We start from the raw sequence: 12,295 nt of genomic DNA on the forward strand, positions 1-12,295 counted from the left end.
CTGCCGGCCAGGGGCGCCCTCTGCCGGCCAGGGGCGCCCTCTGCCGGCCAGGGGCGCCCTCTGCCGGCCAGGGGCGCCCTCTGCCGGCCAGGTGCGCCCTCTGCCGGCCAGGTGCGCCCTCTGCCGGCCAGGGGCGCCCTATGCCGGCCAGGGGCGCCCTATGCCGGCCAGGGGCGCCCTCTGCCGGCCAGGGGCGCCCTCTGCCGGCCAGGGGCGCCCTCTGCCGGCCAGGGGCGCCCTCTGCCGGCCAGGGGCGCCCTCTGCCGGCCAGGGGCGCCCTCTGGCGGCCAGGGGCGCCCTCTGCCGGCCAGGGGCGCCCTCTGGCGGCCAGGGGCGACCTCTGCCGGCGGCCTCCCCCTCCTCCTCCTGCTGCTGTTGTTGTTGCAATGGCGGCTCACGCGAAGTTCCTCTCCCGCACGGTGATGGTGCAGGGCGGCAACGTGGACGCGGCCTACAAGCTGCTCAACAGGTGAAGGGGCTGAAGGGGGCTGACGGGGGGGGGAGGCTGACGGCGGGGGGGATAAGGGGGCCGGGGAACCCCACAAATGGGGCCCACAAGAAGAGGGGCGCCTCTAAGCCCGCGCTAGGCCACGGTGGCACCACGGAGTCCGCCGGGTCCGCCTCGTACCGCCTAATTCATCCCCTTGGTCCCCCTCGTAATTCATCCCCTTGGTCCCCCTCGACCTCCGGAGGCCGCCGGGGTTCCCTGGGACCGCCAAGACTTAAGCCTGGGACCCCTGCGGAACTCGACCCCGTCGTGAGATCGTCCGCACGGGCCTCGGGCCCTGTTGCCCTTGCGGGGCCGAGCCTCCTCCTCCACCCCGCGCTCAGTCAACCTTGGCGGGGTCTCTGTGGGAGCCTCTCTCGGTGGGAGTCTGTGGGTCTCCGTGTGAGTCTGTGGGTCTCCGTGTGAGTCTGTGGGTCTCCGTGCGAGTCTGTGGGTCTCCGTGCGAGTCTGTGGGTCTCCGTGCGAGTCTGTGGGTCTCCGTGCGAGTCTGTGGGTCTCCGTGCGAGTCTGTGGGTCTCCGTGCGAGTCTGTGGGTCTCCGTGCGAGTCTGTGGGTCTCCGTGCGAGTCTGTGGGTCTCCGTGCGAGTCTGTGGGTCTCCGTGCGAGTCTGTGGGTCTCCGTGCGAGTCTGTGGGTCTCCGTGCGAGTCTGTGGGTCTCCGTGCGAGTCTGTGGGTCTCCGTGCGAGTCTGTGGGTCTCCGTGCGAGTCTGTGGGTCTCCGTGCGAGTCTGTGGGTCTCCGTGCGAGTCTGTGGGTCTCCGTGCGAGTCTGTGGGTCTCCGTGCGAGTCTGTGGGTCTCCGTGCGAGTCTGTGGGTCTCCGTGCGAGTCTGTGGGTCTCCGTGCGAGTCTGTGGGTCTCCGTGCGAGTCTGTGGGTCTCCGTGCGAGTCTGTGGGTCTCCGTGCGAGTCTGTGGGTCTCCGTGCGAGTCTGTGGGTCTCCGTGCGAGTCTGTGGGTCTCCGTGCGAGTCTGTGGGTCTCCGTGCGAGTCTGTGGGTCTCCGTGCGAGTCTGTGGGTCTCCGTGCGAGTCTGTGGGTCTCCGTGCGAGTCTGTGGGTCTCCGTGCGAGTCTGTGGGTCTCCGTGCGAGTCTGTGGGTCTCCGTGCGAGTCTGTGGGTCTCCGTGCGAGTCTGTGGGTCTCCGTGCGAGTCTGTGGGTCTCCGTGCGAGTCTGTGGGTCTCCGTGCGAGTCTGTGGGTCTCCGTGCGAGTCTGTGGGCCTCCGTGCGAGTCTGTGGGTCTCCGTGCGAGTCTGTGGGTCTCCGTGTGTGAGTCTGTGGGTCTCCGTGTGTGAGTCTGTGGGTCTCTGTGTGAGTCTGTGGGTCTCTGTGGGAGCCTCTCGGTGGGAGTCTGTGGGTCTCTGTGTGAGTCTGTGGGTCTGTGTGAGTCTGTGGGTCTCTGTGTGAGTCTGTGGGTCTCTGTGTGAGTCTGTGGGTCTCTGTGTGAGTCTGTGGGTCTCTGTGTGAGTCTGTGGGTCTCTATGTGAGTCTGTGGGTCTCTGTGTGTGAGTCTGTGGGTCTCTGTGTGAGTCTGTGGGTCTCTGTGTGAGTCTGTGGGTCTCTGTGGGAGCCTCTCGGTGGGAGTCTGTGGGTCTCTGTGTGAGTCTGTGGGTCTGTGTGAGTCTGTGGGTCTCTGTGTGAGTCTGTGGGTCTCTGTGTGAGTCTGTGGGTCTCTGTGTGAGTCTGTGGATCTCTGTGTGAGTCTGTGGGTCTCTGTGTGAGTCTGTGGGTCTCTGTGTGAGTCTGTGTGAGTCGGCGGGTCTCTGTGTGAGTCTGTGAGTCTCTGTGTGAGTCTGTGGGTCTCTGTGTGAGTCTATGGGTCTCTGTGTGAGTCTGTGGATCTCTGTGTGAGTCTGTGGGTCTCTGTGTGAGTCTGTGGGTCTCTGTGTGAGTCTGTGGGTCTCTTTGTGGGTCTGTGGGTCTCGGTGTGAGTCTGTGGGTCTCTGTGAGTCTGTGGTTCTCTGTGTGAGTCTGTGGGTCTCTGTGTGAGTCTGTGGGTCTCTGTGTGAGTCTGTGGGTCTCGGTGGGAGTCTGTGGGTCTCTGTGTGAGTCTGTGGGTCTCTGTGTGAGTCTGTGGGCCCTTGAGTCGATGGGTCTCTGTGTGAGTCTGTGGGTCTCTGTGTGAGTCTGTGGGTCTCTGTGTGAGTCTGTGGGTCTCTGTGTGAGTCTGTGGGTCTCTGTGTGAGTCTGTGGGTCTCTGTGTGAGTCTGTGGGCCCTTGAGTCGATGGGTCTCTGTGTGAGTCTGTGGGTCTCTGTGTGAGTCTTTGGGTCTCTGAGTCTGTGGGTCTCTGTGTGAGTCTGTGGGTCTCTGAGTGAGTCTATGGGCCTCTGTGTAAGTCTATGGGTCCCTGTGTCTATGGGGGTATGTGTGAGTCTATGGGGGTATGTGTGAGTCTGTGCGGTTTCTGTGTGAGTTTGTGCGGTCTCTGTGTATGTCTGTGGGTCTCTGTGTGCGTCTGTGGGTCTCTGTGTGAGTCTGTGGGTCTCTGTGTGAGTCTGTGGACCCTTGAGTTGATGGGTCTCTGTGTGAGTCTGTGGGTCTCTGTGTGAGTCTTTGGGTCTCTGAGTCTGTGGGTCTCTGTGTGAGTCTGTGGGTCCTTAAGTCTATGGGTCTCTGTGTAAGTCTATGGGTCCCGTGTCTATTGGGGTATGTGTGAGTGTATGGGTCTCTGTGTGAGTCTGTGGGTCTCTGTGTGAGTCTATGGATTCCTGTGTGAGTCTGTGGGTCTCTGTGCGCGTCTATGGGTCTCTGTGTAAGTCTATGGGTCCATGTGTCTATGGTGGTCTGTGTGAGTCTATGGATCTCAGTGCGAGTTTGTGGGAGCCTCTCGGTGGGATCTGTGGGTCCCTGTAGGTCCCTGTTTAGTCTATGGGTCCCTGTACGTGTGGATCTCTGTGCGAGTCTAAGGGCCTCAGTGTAAGTCTGTCGGTCTCTGTGTGTCTGTGGGTCTCTGTGTGAGTCTATGGGTCCATGTGTCTATGGTGGTCTGTGTGAGTCTATGGATCTCAGTGCGAGTTTGTGGGAGCCTCTCGGTGGGATCTGTGGGTCCCTGTAGGTCCCTGTTTGAGTCTATGAGTCCCTGTACGTGTGGATCTCCGTGGGAGTCTACGGGCCTCAGTGTAAGTCTGTCGGTCTCTGTGTGTCTGTGGGTCTCTGTGCGAGTCTGTGGGTCCCTTTGTGAGTCTATGGGTCTCTGGGTCTGTCGGTCTCTGTGAGAGTCTATGGGTCTCTGTAAGTCTGTGGATCTCTGTGCGAGTCTATGGGTCTCTGTGTGTCTGTGGGTCTCTGTGTGTCTATGGGTCTCTGTGCGAGTCTATGGGTCTCTGTGTAAGTCTGTGGGTCTCTGTGCGAGTCTATGGGTCTCTGTGTAAGTCTGTGGGTCTCTGTGTGTCTCTGGGTCTCTGTGTAAGTCTATGGGTCTCTGTAAGTCTGTGGGTCTCTGTGAGTCTATGGGTCTCTGTGCGAGACTATGGGTCTCTGTGTAAGTCTGTGGGTCTTTGTGTGTCTGTGGGTCTCTGTGCGAGTCTGTGGGTCCCTTTGTGAGTCTATGGGTCTCTGGGTCTGTCGGTCTCTGTGTGAGTCTGTGGATCTCTGTGCGAGTCTGTGGGTTTCTGTGCAAGTCTCTGGATCTCTGTGCGAGTTTGTGGGTCTCTGTGTTAGTCTGTGGGTCTCTGTGTGAGTCTGTGGGTCTCTGTGTGAGTCTGTGGGTCTCTGTGTGAGTCTGTGGGTCTCTGTGTGAGTCTGTGGGTCTCTGTGTGAGTCTGTGGGCCCTTGAGTCGATGGGTCTCTGTGTGAGTCTGTGGGTCTCTGTGTGAATCTGTGGGTCTCTGTGTGAGTCTGTGGGTCTCTGTGTGAGTCTTTGGGTCTCTGAGTCTGTGGGTCTCTGTGTGAGTCTGTGGGTCTCTGTGTGAGTCTGTGCGCCTCTGTGTAAGTCTATGGGTCCCTGTGTCTCTGGGGGTATGTGTGAGTCTATGGGTCTCTGTGTGAGTCCGTGCGGGTTCTGTGTGAGTTTGTGCGGTCTCTGTGTATGTCTGTGGGTCTCTGTATGAGTCTGTGGGTCTCTGTGTGAGTCTGTGGGTCTCTGTGTGAGTCTGTGGACCCTTGAGTCGATGGGTCTCTGTGTGAGTCTGTGGGTCTCTGTGTGAGTCTGTGCGCCTCTGTGTAAGTCTATGGGTCCCTGTGTCTCTGGGGGTATGTGTGAGTCTATGGGTCTCTGTGTGAGTCCGTGCGGGTTCTGTGTGAGTTTGTGCGGTCTCTGTGTATGTCTGTGGGTCTCTGTATGAGTCTGTGGGTCTCCGTGCGAGTCTGTGGGTCTCCGTGCGAGTCTGTGGGTCTCCGTGCGAGTCTGTGGGTCTCCGTGCGAGTCTGTGGGTCTCCGTGCGAGTCTGTGGGTCTCCGTGCGAGTCTGTGGGTCTCCGTGCGAGTCTGTGGGTCTCCGTGCGAGTCTGTGGGTCTCCGTGCGAGTCTGTGGGTCTCCGTGCGAGTCTGTGGGTCTCCGTGCGAGTCTGTGGGTCTCCGTGCGAGTCTGTGGGTCTCCGTGCGAGTCTGTGGGTCTCCGTGCGAGTCTGTGGGTCTCCGTGCGAGTCTGTGGGTCTCCGTGCGAGTCTGTGGGTCTCCGTGCGAGTCTGTGGGTCTCCGTGCGAGTCTGTGGGTCTCCGTGCGAGTCTGTGGGTCTCCGTGCGAGTCTGTGCGTCTCCGTGCGAGTCTGTGGGTCTCCGTGCGAGTCTGTGGGTCTCCGTGCGAGTCTGTGGGTCTCCGTGCGAGTCTGTGGGTCTCCGTGCGAGTCTGTGGGTCTCCGTGCGAGTCTGTGGGTCTCCGTGCGAGTCTGTGGGTCTCCGTGCGAGTCTGTGGGCCTCCGTGCGAGTCTGTGGGTCTCCGTGCGAGTCTGTGGGTCTCCGTGTGTGAGTCTGTGGGTCTCCGTGTGTGAGTCTGTGGGTCTCTGTGTGAGTCTGTGGGTCTCTGTGGGAGCCTCTCGGTGGGAGTCTGTGGGTCTCTGTGTGAGTCTGTGGGTCTGTGTGAGTCTGTGGGTCTCTGTGTGAGTCTGTGGGTCTCTGTGTGAGTCTGTGGGTCTCTGTGTGAGTCTGTGGGTCTCTGTGTGAGTCTGTGGGTCTCTATGTGAGTCTGTGGGTCTCTGTGTGTGAGTCTGTGGGTCTCTGTGTGAGTCTGTGGGTCTCTGTGTGAGTCTGTGGGTCTCTGTGGGAGCCTCTCGGTGGGAGTCTGTGGGTCTCTGTGTGAGTCTGTGGGTCTGTGTGAGTCTGTGGGTCTCTGTGTGAGTCTGTGGGTCTCTGTGTGAGTCTGTGGGTCTCTGTGTGAGTCTGTGGATCTCTGTGTGAGTCTGTGGGTCTCTGTGTGAGTCTGTGGGTCTCTGTGTGAGTCTGTGTGAGTCGGCGGGTCTCTGTGTGAGTCTGTGAGTCTCTGTGTGAGTCTGTGGGTCTCTGTGTGAGTCTATGGGTCTCTGTGTGAGTCTGTGGATCTCTGTGTGAGTCTGTGGGTCTCTGTGTGAGTCTGTGGGTCTCTGTGTGAGTCTGTGGGTCTCGGTGGGAGTCTGTGGGTCTCTGTGTGAGTCTGTGGGTCTCTGTGTGAGTCTGTGGGCCCTTGAGTCGATGGGTCTCTGTGTGAGTCTGTGGGTCTCTGTGTGAGTCTGTGGGTCTCTGTGTGAGTCTGTGGGTCTCTGTGTGAGTCTGTGGGTCTCTGTGAGTCTGTGGGTCTCTGTGTGAGTCTGTGGGCCCTTGAGTCGATGGGTCTCTGTGTGAGTCTGTGGGTCTCTGTGTGAGTCTGTGGGTCTCTGTGAGTCTGTGGGTCTCTGTGTGAGTCTGTGGGCCCTTGAGTCGATGGGTCTCTGTGTGAGTCTGTGGGTCTCTGTGTGAGTCTTTGGGTCTCTGAGTCTGTGGGTCTCTGTGTGAGTCTGTGGGTCTCTGAGTGAGTCTATGGGCCTCTGTGTAAGTCTATGGGTCCCTGTGTCTATGGGGGTATGTGTGAGTCTATGGGGGTATGTGTGAGTCTGTGCGGTTTCTGTGTGAGTTTGTGCGGTCTCTGTGTATGTCTGTGGGTCTCTGTGTGCGTCTGTGGGTCTCTGTGTGAGTCTGTGGGTCTCTGTGTGAGTCTGTGGACCCTTGAGTTGATGGTTCTCTGTGTGAGTCTGTGGGTCTCTGTGTGAGTCTTTGGGTCTCTGAGTCTGTGGGTCTCTGTGTGAGTCTGTGGGTCCTTAAGTCTATGGGTCTCTGTGTAAGTCTATGGGTCCCGTGTCTATTGGGGTATGTGTGAGTGTATGGGTCTCTGTGTGAGTCTGTGGGTCTCTGTGTGAGTCTATGGATTCCTGTGTGAGTCTGTGGGTCTCTGTGCGCGTCTATGGGTCTCTGTGTAAGTCTATGGGTCCATGTGTCTATGGTGGTCTGTGTGAGTCTATGGATCTCAGTGCGAGTTTGTGGGAGCCTCTCGGTGGGATCTGTGGGTCCCTGTAGGTCCCTGTTTAGTCTATGGGTCCCTGTACGTGTGGATCTCTGTGCGAGTCTAAGGGCCTCAGTGTAAGTCTGTCGGTCTCTGTGTGTCTGTGGGTCTCTGTGTGAGTCTATGGGTCCATGTGTCTATGGTGGTCTGTGTGAGTCTATGGATCTCAGTGCGAGTTTGTGGGAGCCTCTCGGTGGGATCTGTGGGTCCCTGTAGGTCCCTGTTTGAGTCTATGAGTCCCTGTACGTGTGGATCTCCGTGCGAGTCTACGGGCCTCAGTGTAAGTCTGTCGGTCTCTGTGTGTCTGTGGGTCTCTGTGCGAGTCTGTGGGTCCCTTTGTGAGTCTATGGGTCTCTGGGTCTGTCGGTCTCTGTGAGAGTCTATGGGTCTCTGTAAGTCTGTGGATCTCTGTGCGAGTCTATGGGTCTCTGTGTGTCTGTGGGTCTCTGTGTGTCTATGGGTCTCTGTGCGAGTCTATGGGTCTCTGTGTAAGTCTGTGGGTCTCTGTGCGAGTCTATGGGTCTCTGTGTAAGTCTGTGGGTCTCTGTGTGTCTCTGGGTCTCTGTGTAAGTCTATGGGTCTCTGTAAGTCTGTGGGTCTCTGTGAGTCTATGGGTCTCTGTGCGAGACTATGGGTCTCTGTGTAAGTCTGTGGGTCTTTGTGTGTCTGTGGGTCTCTGTGCGAGTCTGTGGGTCCCTTTGTGAGTCTATGGGTCTCTGGGTCTGTCGGTCTCTGTGTGAGTCTGTGGATCTCTGTGCGAGTCTGTGGGTTTCTGTGCAAGTCTCTGGATCTCTGTGCGAGTCTGTGGGTCTCTGTGTTAGTCTGTGGGTCTCTGTGTGAGTCTGTGGGTCTCTGTGTGAGTCTGTGGGTCTCTGTGTGAGTCTGTGGGGCTCTGTGTGAGTATGTGGGTCTCTGTGTGAGTCTGTGGGCCCTTGAGTCGATGGGTCTCTGTGTGAGTCTGTGGGTCTCTGTGTGATTCTGTGGGTCTCTGTGTGAGTCTTTGGGTCTCTGAGTCTGTGGGTCTCTGTGTGAGTCTGTGGGTCTCTGTGTGAGTCTGTGGGCCTCTGTGTAAGTCTATGGGTCCCTGTGTCTATGGGAGTATGTGTGAGTCTATGGGTCTCTGTGTGAGTCCGTGCGGGTTCTGTGTGAGTCTTTGGGTCTCTGAGTCTGTGGGTCTCTGTGTGAGTCTGTGGGTATCTGTGTGAGTCTGTGGGCCTCTGTGTAAGTCTATGGGTCCCTGTGTCTATGGGGGTATGTGTGAGTCTATGGGTCTCTGTGTGAGTCCGTGCGGGTTCTGTGTGAGTTTGTGCGGTCTCTGTGTATGTCTGTGGGTCTCTGTGTGAGTCTGTGGGTCTCTGTGTGAGTCTGTGGGTCTCTGTGAGTCTGTGGGTCCTTGAGTCTATGGGTCTCTGTGTAAGTCTATGGGTCCCTGTGTCTATGGGGGTATATGTGAGTCTATGGGTCTCTGTGTGAGTCTGTGGGTCTCTGTGTGAGTCTATGGATCCCTGTGTGAGTCTGTGGGTCTCTGTGTAAGTCTATGGGTCCCTGTGTCTATGGTGGTCTGTGTGAGTCTATGGATCTCAGTGCGAGTTTGCGGAAGCCTCTCGGTGGGATCTGTGGGTCCCTGTAGGTCCCTGTTTGAGTCTATGGGTCCCTGTACGTGTGGATCTCTGTGCGAGTCTGAGCCTCAGTGTAAGTCTGTCGGTCTCTGTGTGTCTGTGGGTCTCTTTGAGAGTCTATGGGTCTCTGTGAGAGTCTATGGGTCTCTGTGCGAGTCTATGGGTCTCTGTGCGAGTCTATGGGTCTCTGTGCGAGTCTATGGGTCTCTGTTTAAGTCTGTGGGTCTCTGTGTGTCTGTGGGTCTCTGCGTAAGTCTATGGGTCTCTGTGTAAGTCTGAGCCTCAGTGTAAGTCTGTCGGTCTCTGTGTGTCTGTGGGTCTCTGTGAGAGTCTATGGGTCTCTGTGCGAGTCTATGGGTCTCTGTGCGAGTCTATGGGTCTCTGTTTAAGTCTGTGGGTCTCTGTGTGTCTGTGGGTCTCTGCGTAAGTCTATGGGTCTCTGTGTAAGTCTGTGGGTCTCTGTGAGTCTATGGGTCTCTGTGCGAGTCTATGGGTCTCTGTGTAAGTCTGTGGGTCTTTGTGTGTCTGTGGGTCCCTTTGTGAGTCTATGGGTCTCTGGGTCTGTCGGTCTCTCTGTGAGTCTATGGATCCCTGTGTGTGTCTATGGGTCTCTGTGTGAGTCTGTGGGTCTCTGTGCGAGTCTGTGGGTCTCTGTGCGAGTCTGTGGGTCTCTGTGTAAGTCTGTGGGTCTCTGTGTGTCTGTGGGTCTCTGTGCGAGTCTGTGGGTCCCTTTGTGAGTCTATGGGTCTCTGGGTCTGTCGGTCTCTGTGAGAGTCACTGGGTCTCTGTAAGTCTGTGGGCCCCTGTGGGGGTCCGTCTCTGTCTTCACGCTCGTGTCCACGTACGGTGGCTCGCCAATGGGGGTGTAAAGTCCCATATACGGCCCACGAGATGGAACAGCTTCCCTACCCCTGCCCCGATGATCCCAGACTCCCTGAACCCCCCCCCCCCCAATCTCCTACCCCCCCCCTCCCCTTAATCCCGTGCCGTGGGTCCCGTGTCGCCACCGCAGGATCCTGACGCACGACCGGGTGCTGGAGGACGCTCGGCGGCGCCGCTACTTCGAGAAGCCGTGCCGCCAACGCCAGCGCAAGAGCTTCGAGGCTTGCAAGCGCATCTACGACACGGACATGGCGCGCCGCCTCGCCTTCGTGTCCCGCAAGAGCGGCCTCGACCCCTGGGTGGGCTGCTGAGGCTTCGCAAGCCGACCCCTGCCGCTCTTCCCGCCCCCTCCCCCCCCCATCGCCCGCGGTGACATCTGGCGCCCGGCGTTGGCAACTTCCCGAAAGCGGGAAATGTTGCCACGACGATCCTCCGACAACGTTGCGAGATGGACCCCTGCGACAGCCCTCGACAGATGTCACGGGAAAAACTCAAATGTCTCATCGCCGTCGTCGGGGGATGTGGTCGATCCACGGGCTCGATGTTTATTTTTTTATCCGTGCGTTTATTTGTTGTCCTTCGCCCGCAGCCTCCGGCTGCGTTAACGGCGCGGCAGAAGTTCAACGTGCGTAGCAGTGAAGGTTGTGTCACGTAAACAGAACGTGCCGATCCGTTACTAGTACAGCAACGTCGGTGTGTTGGTGAGCAAATACACAACATTTACGATGCGAGTGCGACGTTTAAAGTTCAACATGCGTACGCTTGACGGAGGCCTCCCCCCCCCCCACACACATCCGACCCACCCCAAACCGCCGCCGCCTCTTCCGAGCCTCTGCTGCAACACCACACGCACCCCTAGCGCCTGGCAGGAGCCGATTCCATCATGGGTGGCCCGAGACGGTCTGGCAGTCGAGCGAGCGTTACAACCCCCCCCCCCGTACACGGTTACAGGATCCCTGGACGTACGTCGGGGATCGCTCGTACATCTGCACAATGTCCTCGGGCCCAGAATGTCGCTGTAGCGAGGCCTTCGTGAATCTGTGGGCCTCTGTGGGAGTCTAGCAATGTTGGAAGCACGGTCTGGCAGAAGGAAGCGATGGCTTGGCCCTTTTTGCCCCATTCCCCTTTCGCCAGCTGTAGTGGAGTTGTGCCCCACCCCCAGCTGGGTGTAGAGCGAATGAGATGGGGGCGGGGGGGAGATAGGATTTCACCTTCCTCGCTGCAGACGCCCTTCTGTTGTCAGGGTCAAAGGGTCAAATCAATGGCGTTGCTTCCTTCTCGAAGATCCTGCAGCTGTTGTAGAATTGTCGTATGTCCTCCCCCCTGCAAGTCTAATAAAGTGTCGAACAAACTGGGTTTAGGTTTTTTTGGGGAGTTATAGTTGGCACGTCCTTCAAGGAGTGCTCGTAGAGTCTGGTGATGACGCTAGTTGTAATTACTGGCGAAACGTCTGATTGGCAAATATGGCTTGGCTCTCCAACACACAACCGGTGCGCTGTACTCGTAACGAATTGGCACGTTCTGTTTCCGTGACAAGACTTGCTAATTGGCTGTGTCGGGTGGTGGCGAGTTTTAACGACATTTTCGCGATCTAACCCCCCAAAAAAAACCTGTATTATGGACCAGTGTCTGGCTTTAGGTCTTCTCTTCACCTTGGTTGGTACCCTATGGGTGCCACTCCAGTGCCCGTCTCGGTCACCTGCCCTCGTTGATCCTGCGTGCGTCTCATCTGGTCCACCTCCCCGATTCCACACCCATCTCCTTCCGCACGTACGAACGTCCGAGTCCCTTACCCTATTCCGCCCTGAAAAATTCGAACCCGTCTCTCCGCTCTGGAGTCGGGTCAAGGAGGGCAGCATCGAAGGTCATGTGGGCCCCCCCCGTGTCTGTCGCGCGTTTGTATCCAGGCTGTTGCCCATAATGTTGTGTTTTAATAACTTATAAATAAAAGCACATTGACAAACCCTCTGCGGCGTGCCCGACATTGCACTGCCAGTTAAGAACAGGCCGCAAGCGCGGAGTCGACGGGGCAAAGCGGCGGAGGCGAAGCCACGCCCGCCGGGTAATTGTTGCTCTGGGTTGTGGTTGCGCCAAGGTTTTGGGCAACCTTGAAGGATGAATGTGTGGGGTCCACAATTCGCCGTTTGTTGGGTCCCGCATAGCAAACGCCACACCGAATCCTCTTCACGAGTTGGCGTGCATCGCCGCCACCCTCGTCGAGGACGGGGCGAACCGTGGCGACGCTGCACGCGGCTTGGATGAAATTCGGCACCGTGCAGGCAGCAGCGAGGGTTGGTGGAGCGTGCGAGTGTTGTGAAACTCCCTTTCCACGTGGGTCGAGGAGGAGTTGTACCCTGGCTCTGTAAGGAGAATGCGGTTATCGTAAAAACGTGGACCTCACCCGTTCCCTCTATGGGGTAGTTTTTTTTTTTTAAATCCGGCTTCCTGAATGCAAACACTGATTAAGTGGACTTGGAAACACCTTAATGTAGAGGACTGCAGAGCTTGGGCAGTTGTTGGTGCCGGCCCATCGCGTGACTGCTGTCTGTGGATGCTTTCTCGTTGAGAGCGAGCAAATCCTGTGCCGTGTGGCAATATCGTTACAAGTCGACATTGTGTTTTTGCTGCTGCTGCTGTGTAAACACTTTCAACCGCGGCTGAAAAGCTTTGAAAAAAAAAAGGCAGGCAGACCGGTCGAGATAAAATCGGCAGCTGCCCTCACTGCACTTTCACGCTGGGGCATTGAGAAAGCTCTGCAGGTGAAGGGGATGAGGGAGGTAAAGGGGGGGGGGGCGGTCCCCATCTTGTTCCACCGTACAGCTCCTCCCCCCCCTCCCCCCGCC

The 12,295-nt window shown here is 57.7% G+C and overlaps 1 protein-coding gene across 1 annotated transcript; it reads left to right on the forward strand.

Annotated features, from left to right (window-relative positions):
- The first annotated feature begins 311 nt into the window (after nucleotides 1-311).
- On the forward strand, nucleotides 312-11,416 carry MRPS21 (mitochondrial ribosomal protein S21). The gene is made up of 2 exons (XM_032975962.2): nucleotides 312-469; nucleotides 9,583-11,416. Exons 1-2 carry the CDS (start codon nucleotides 387-389, stop codon nucleotides 9,761-9,763), a joined length of 264 nt encoding a protein of 87 aa, XP_032831853.1. The 5' UTR covers nucleotides 312-386; the 3' UTR covers nucleotides 9,764-11,416.
- The last annotated feature ends 879 nt before the right edge of the window (nucleotides 11,417-12,295 follow it).

This window comes from Petromyzon marinus, chromosome 57 (genome assembly GCF_048934315.1).
Source record: "Petromyzon marinus isolate PM22_M1 ecotype Great Lakes invasive population chromosome 57, UKy_Petmar_22M1.pri1.0, whole genome shotgun sequence".
Lineage (NCBI taxonomy): Eukaryota > Metazoa > Chordata > Hyperoartia > Petromyzontiformes > Petromyzontidae > Petromyzon > Petromyzon marinus.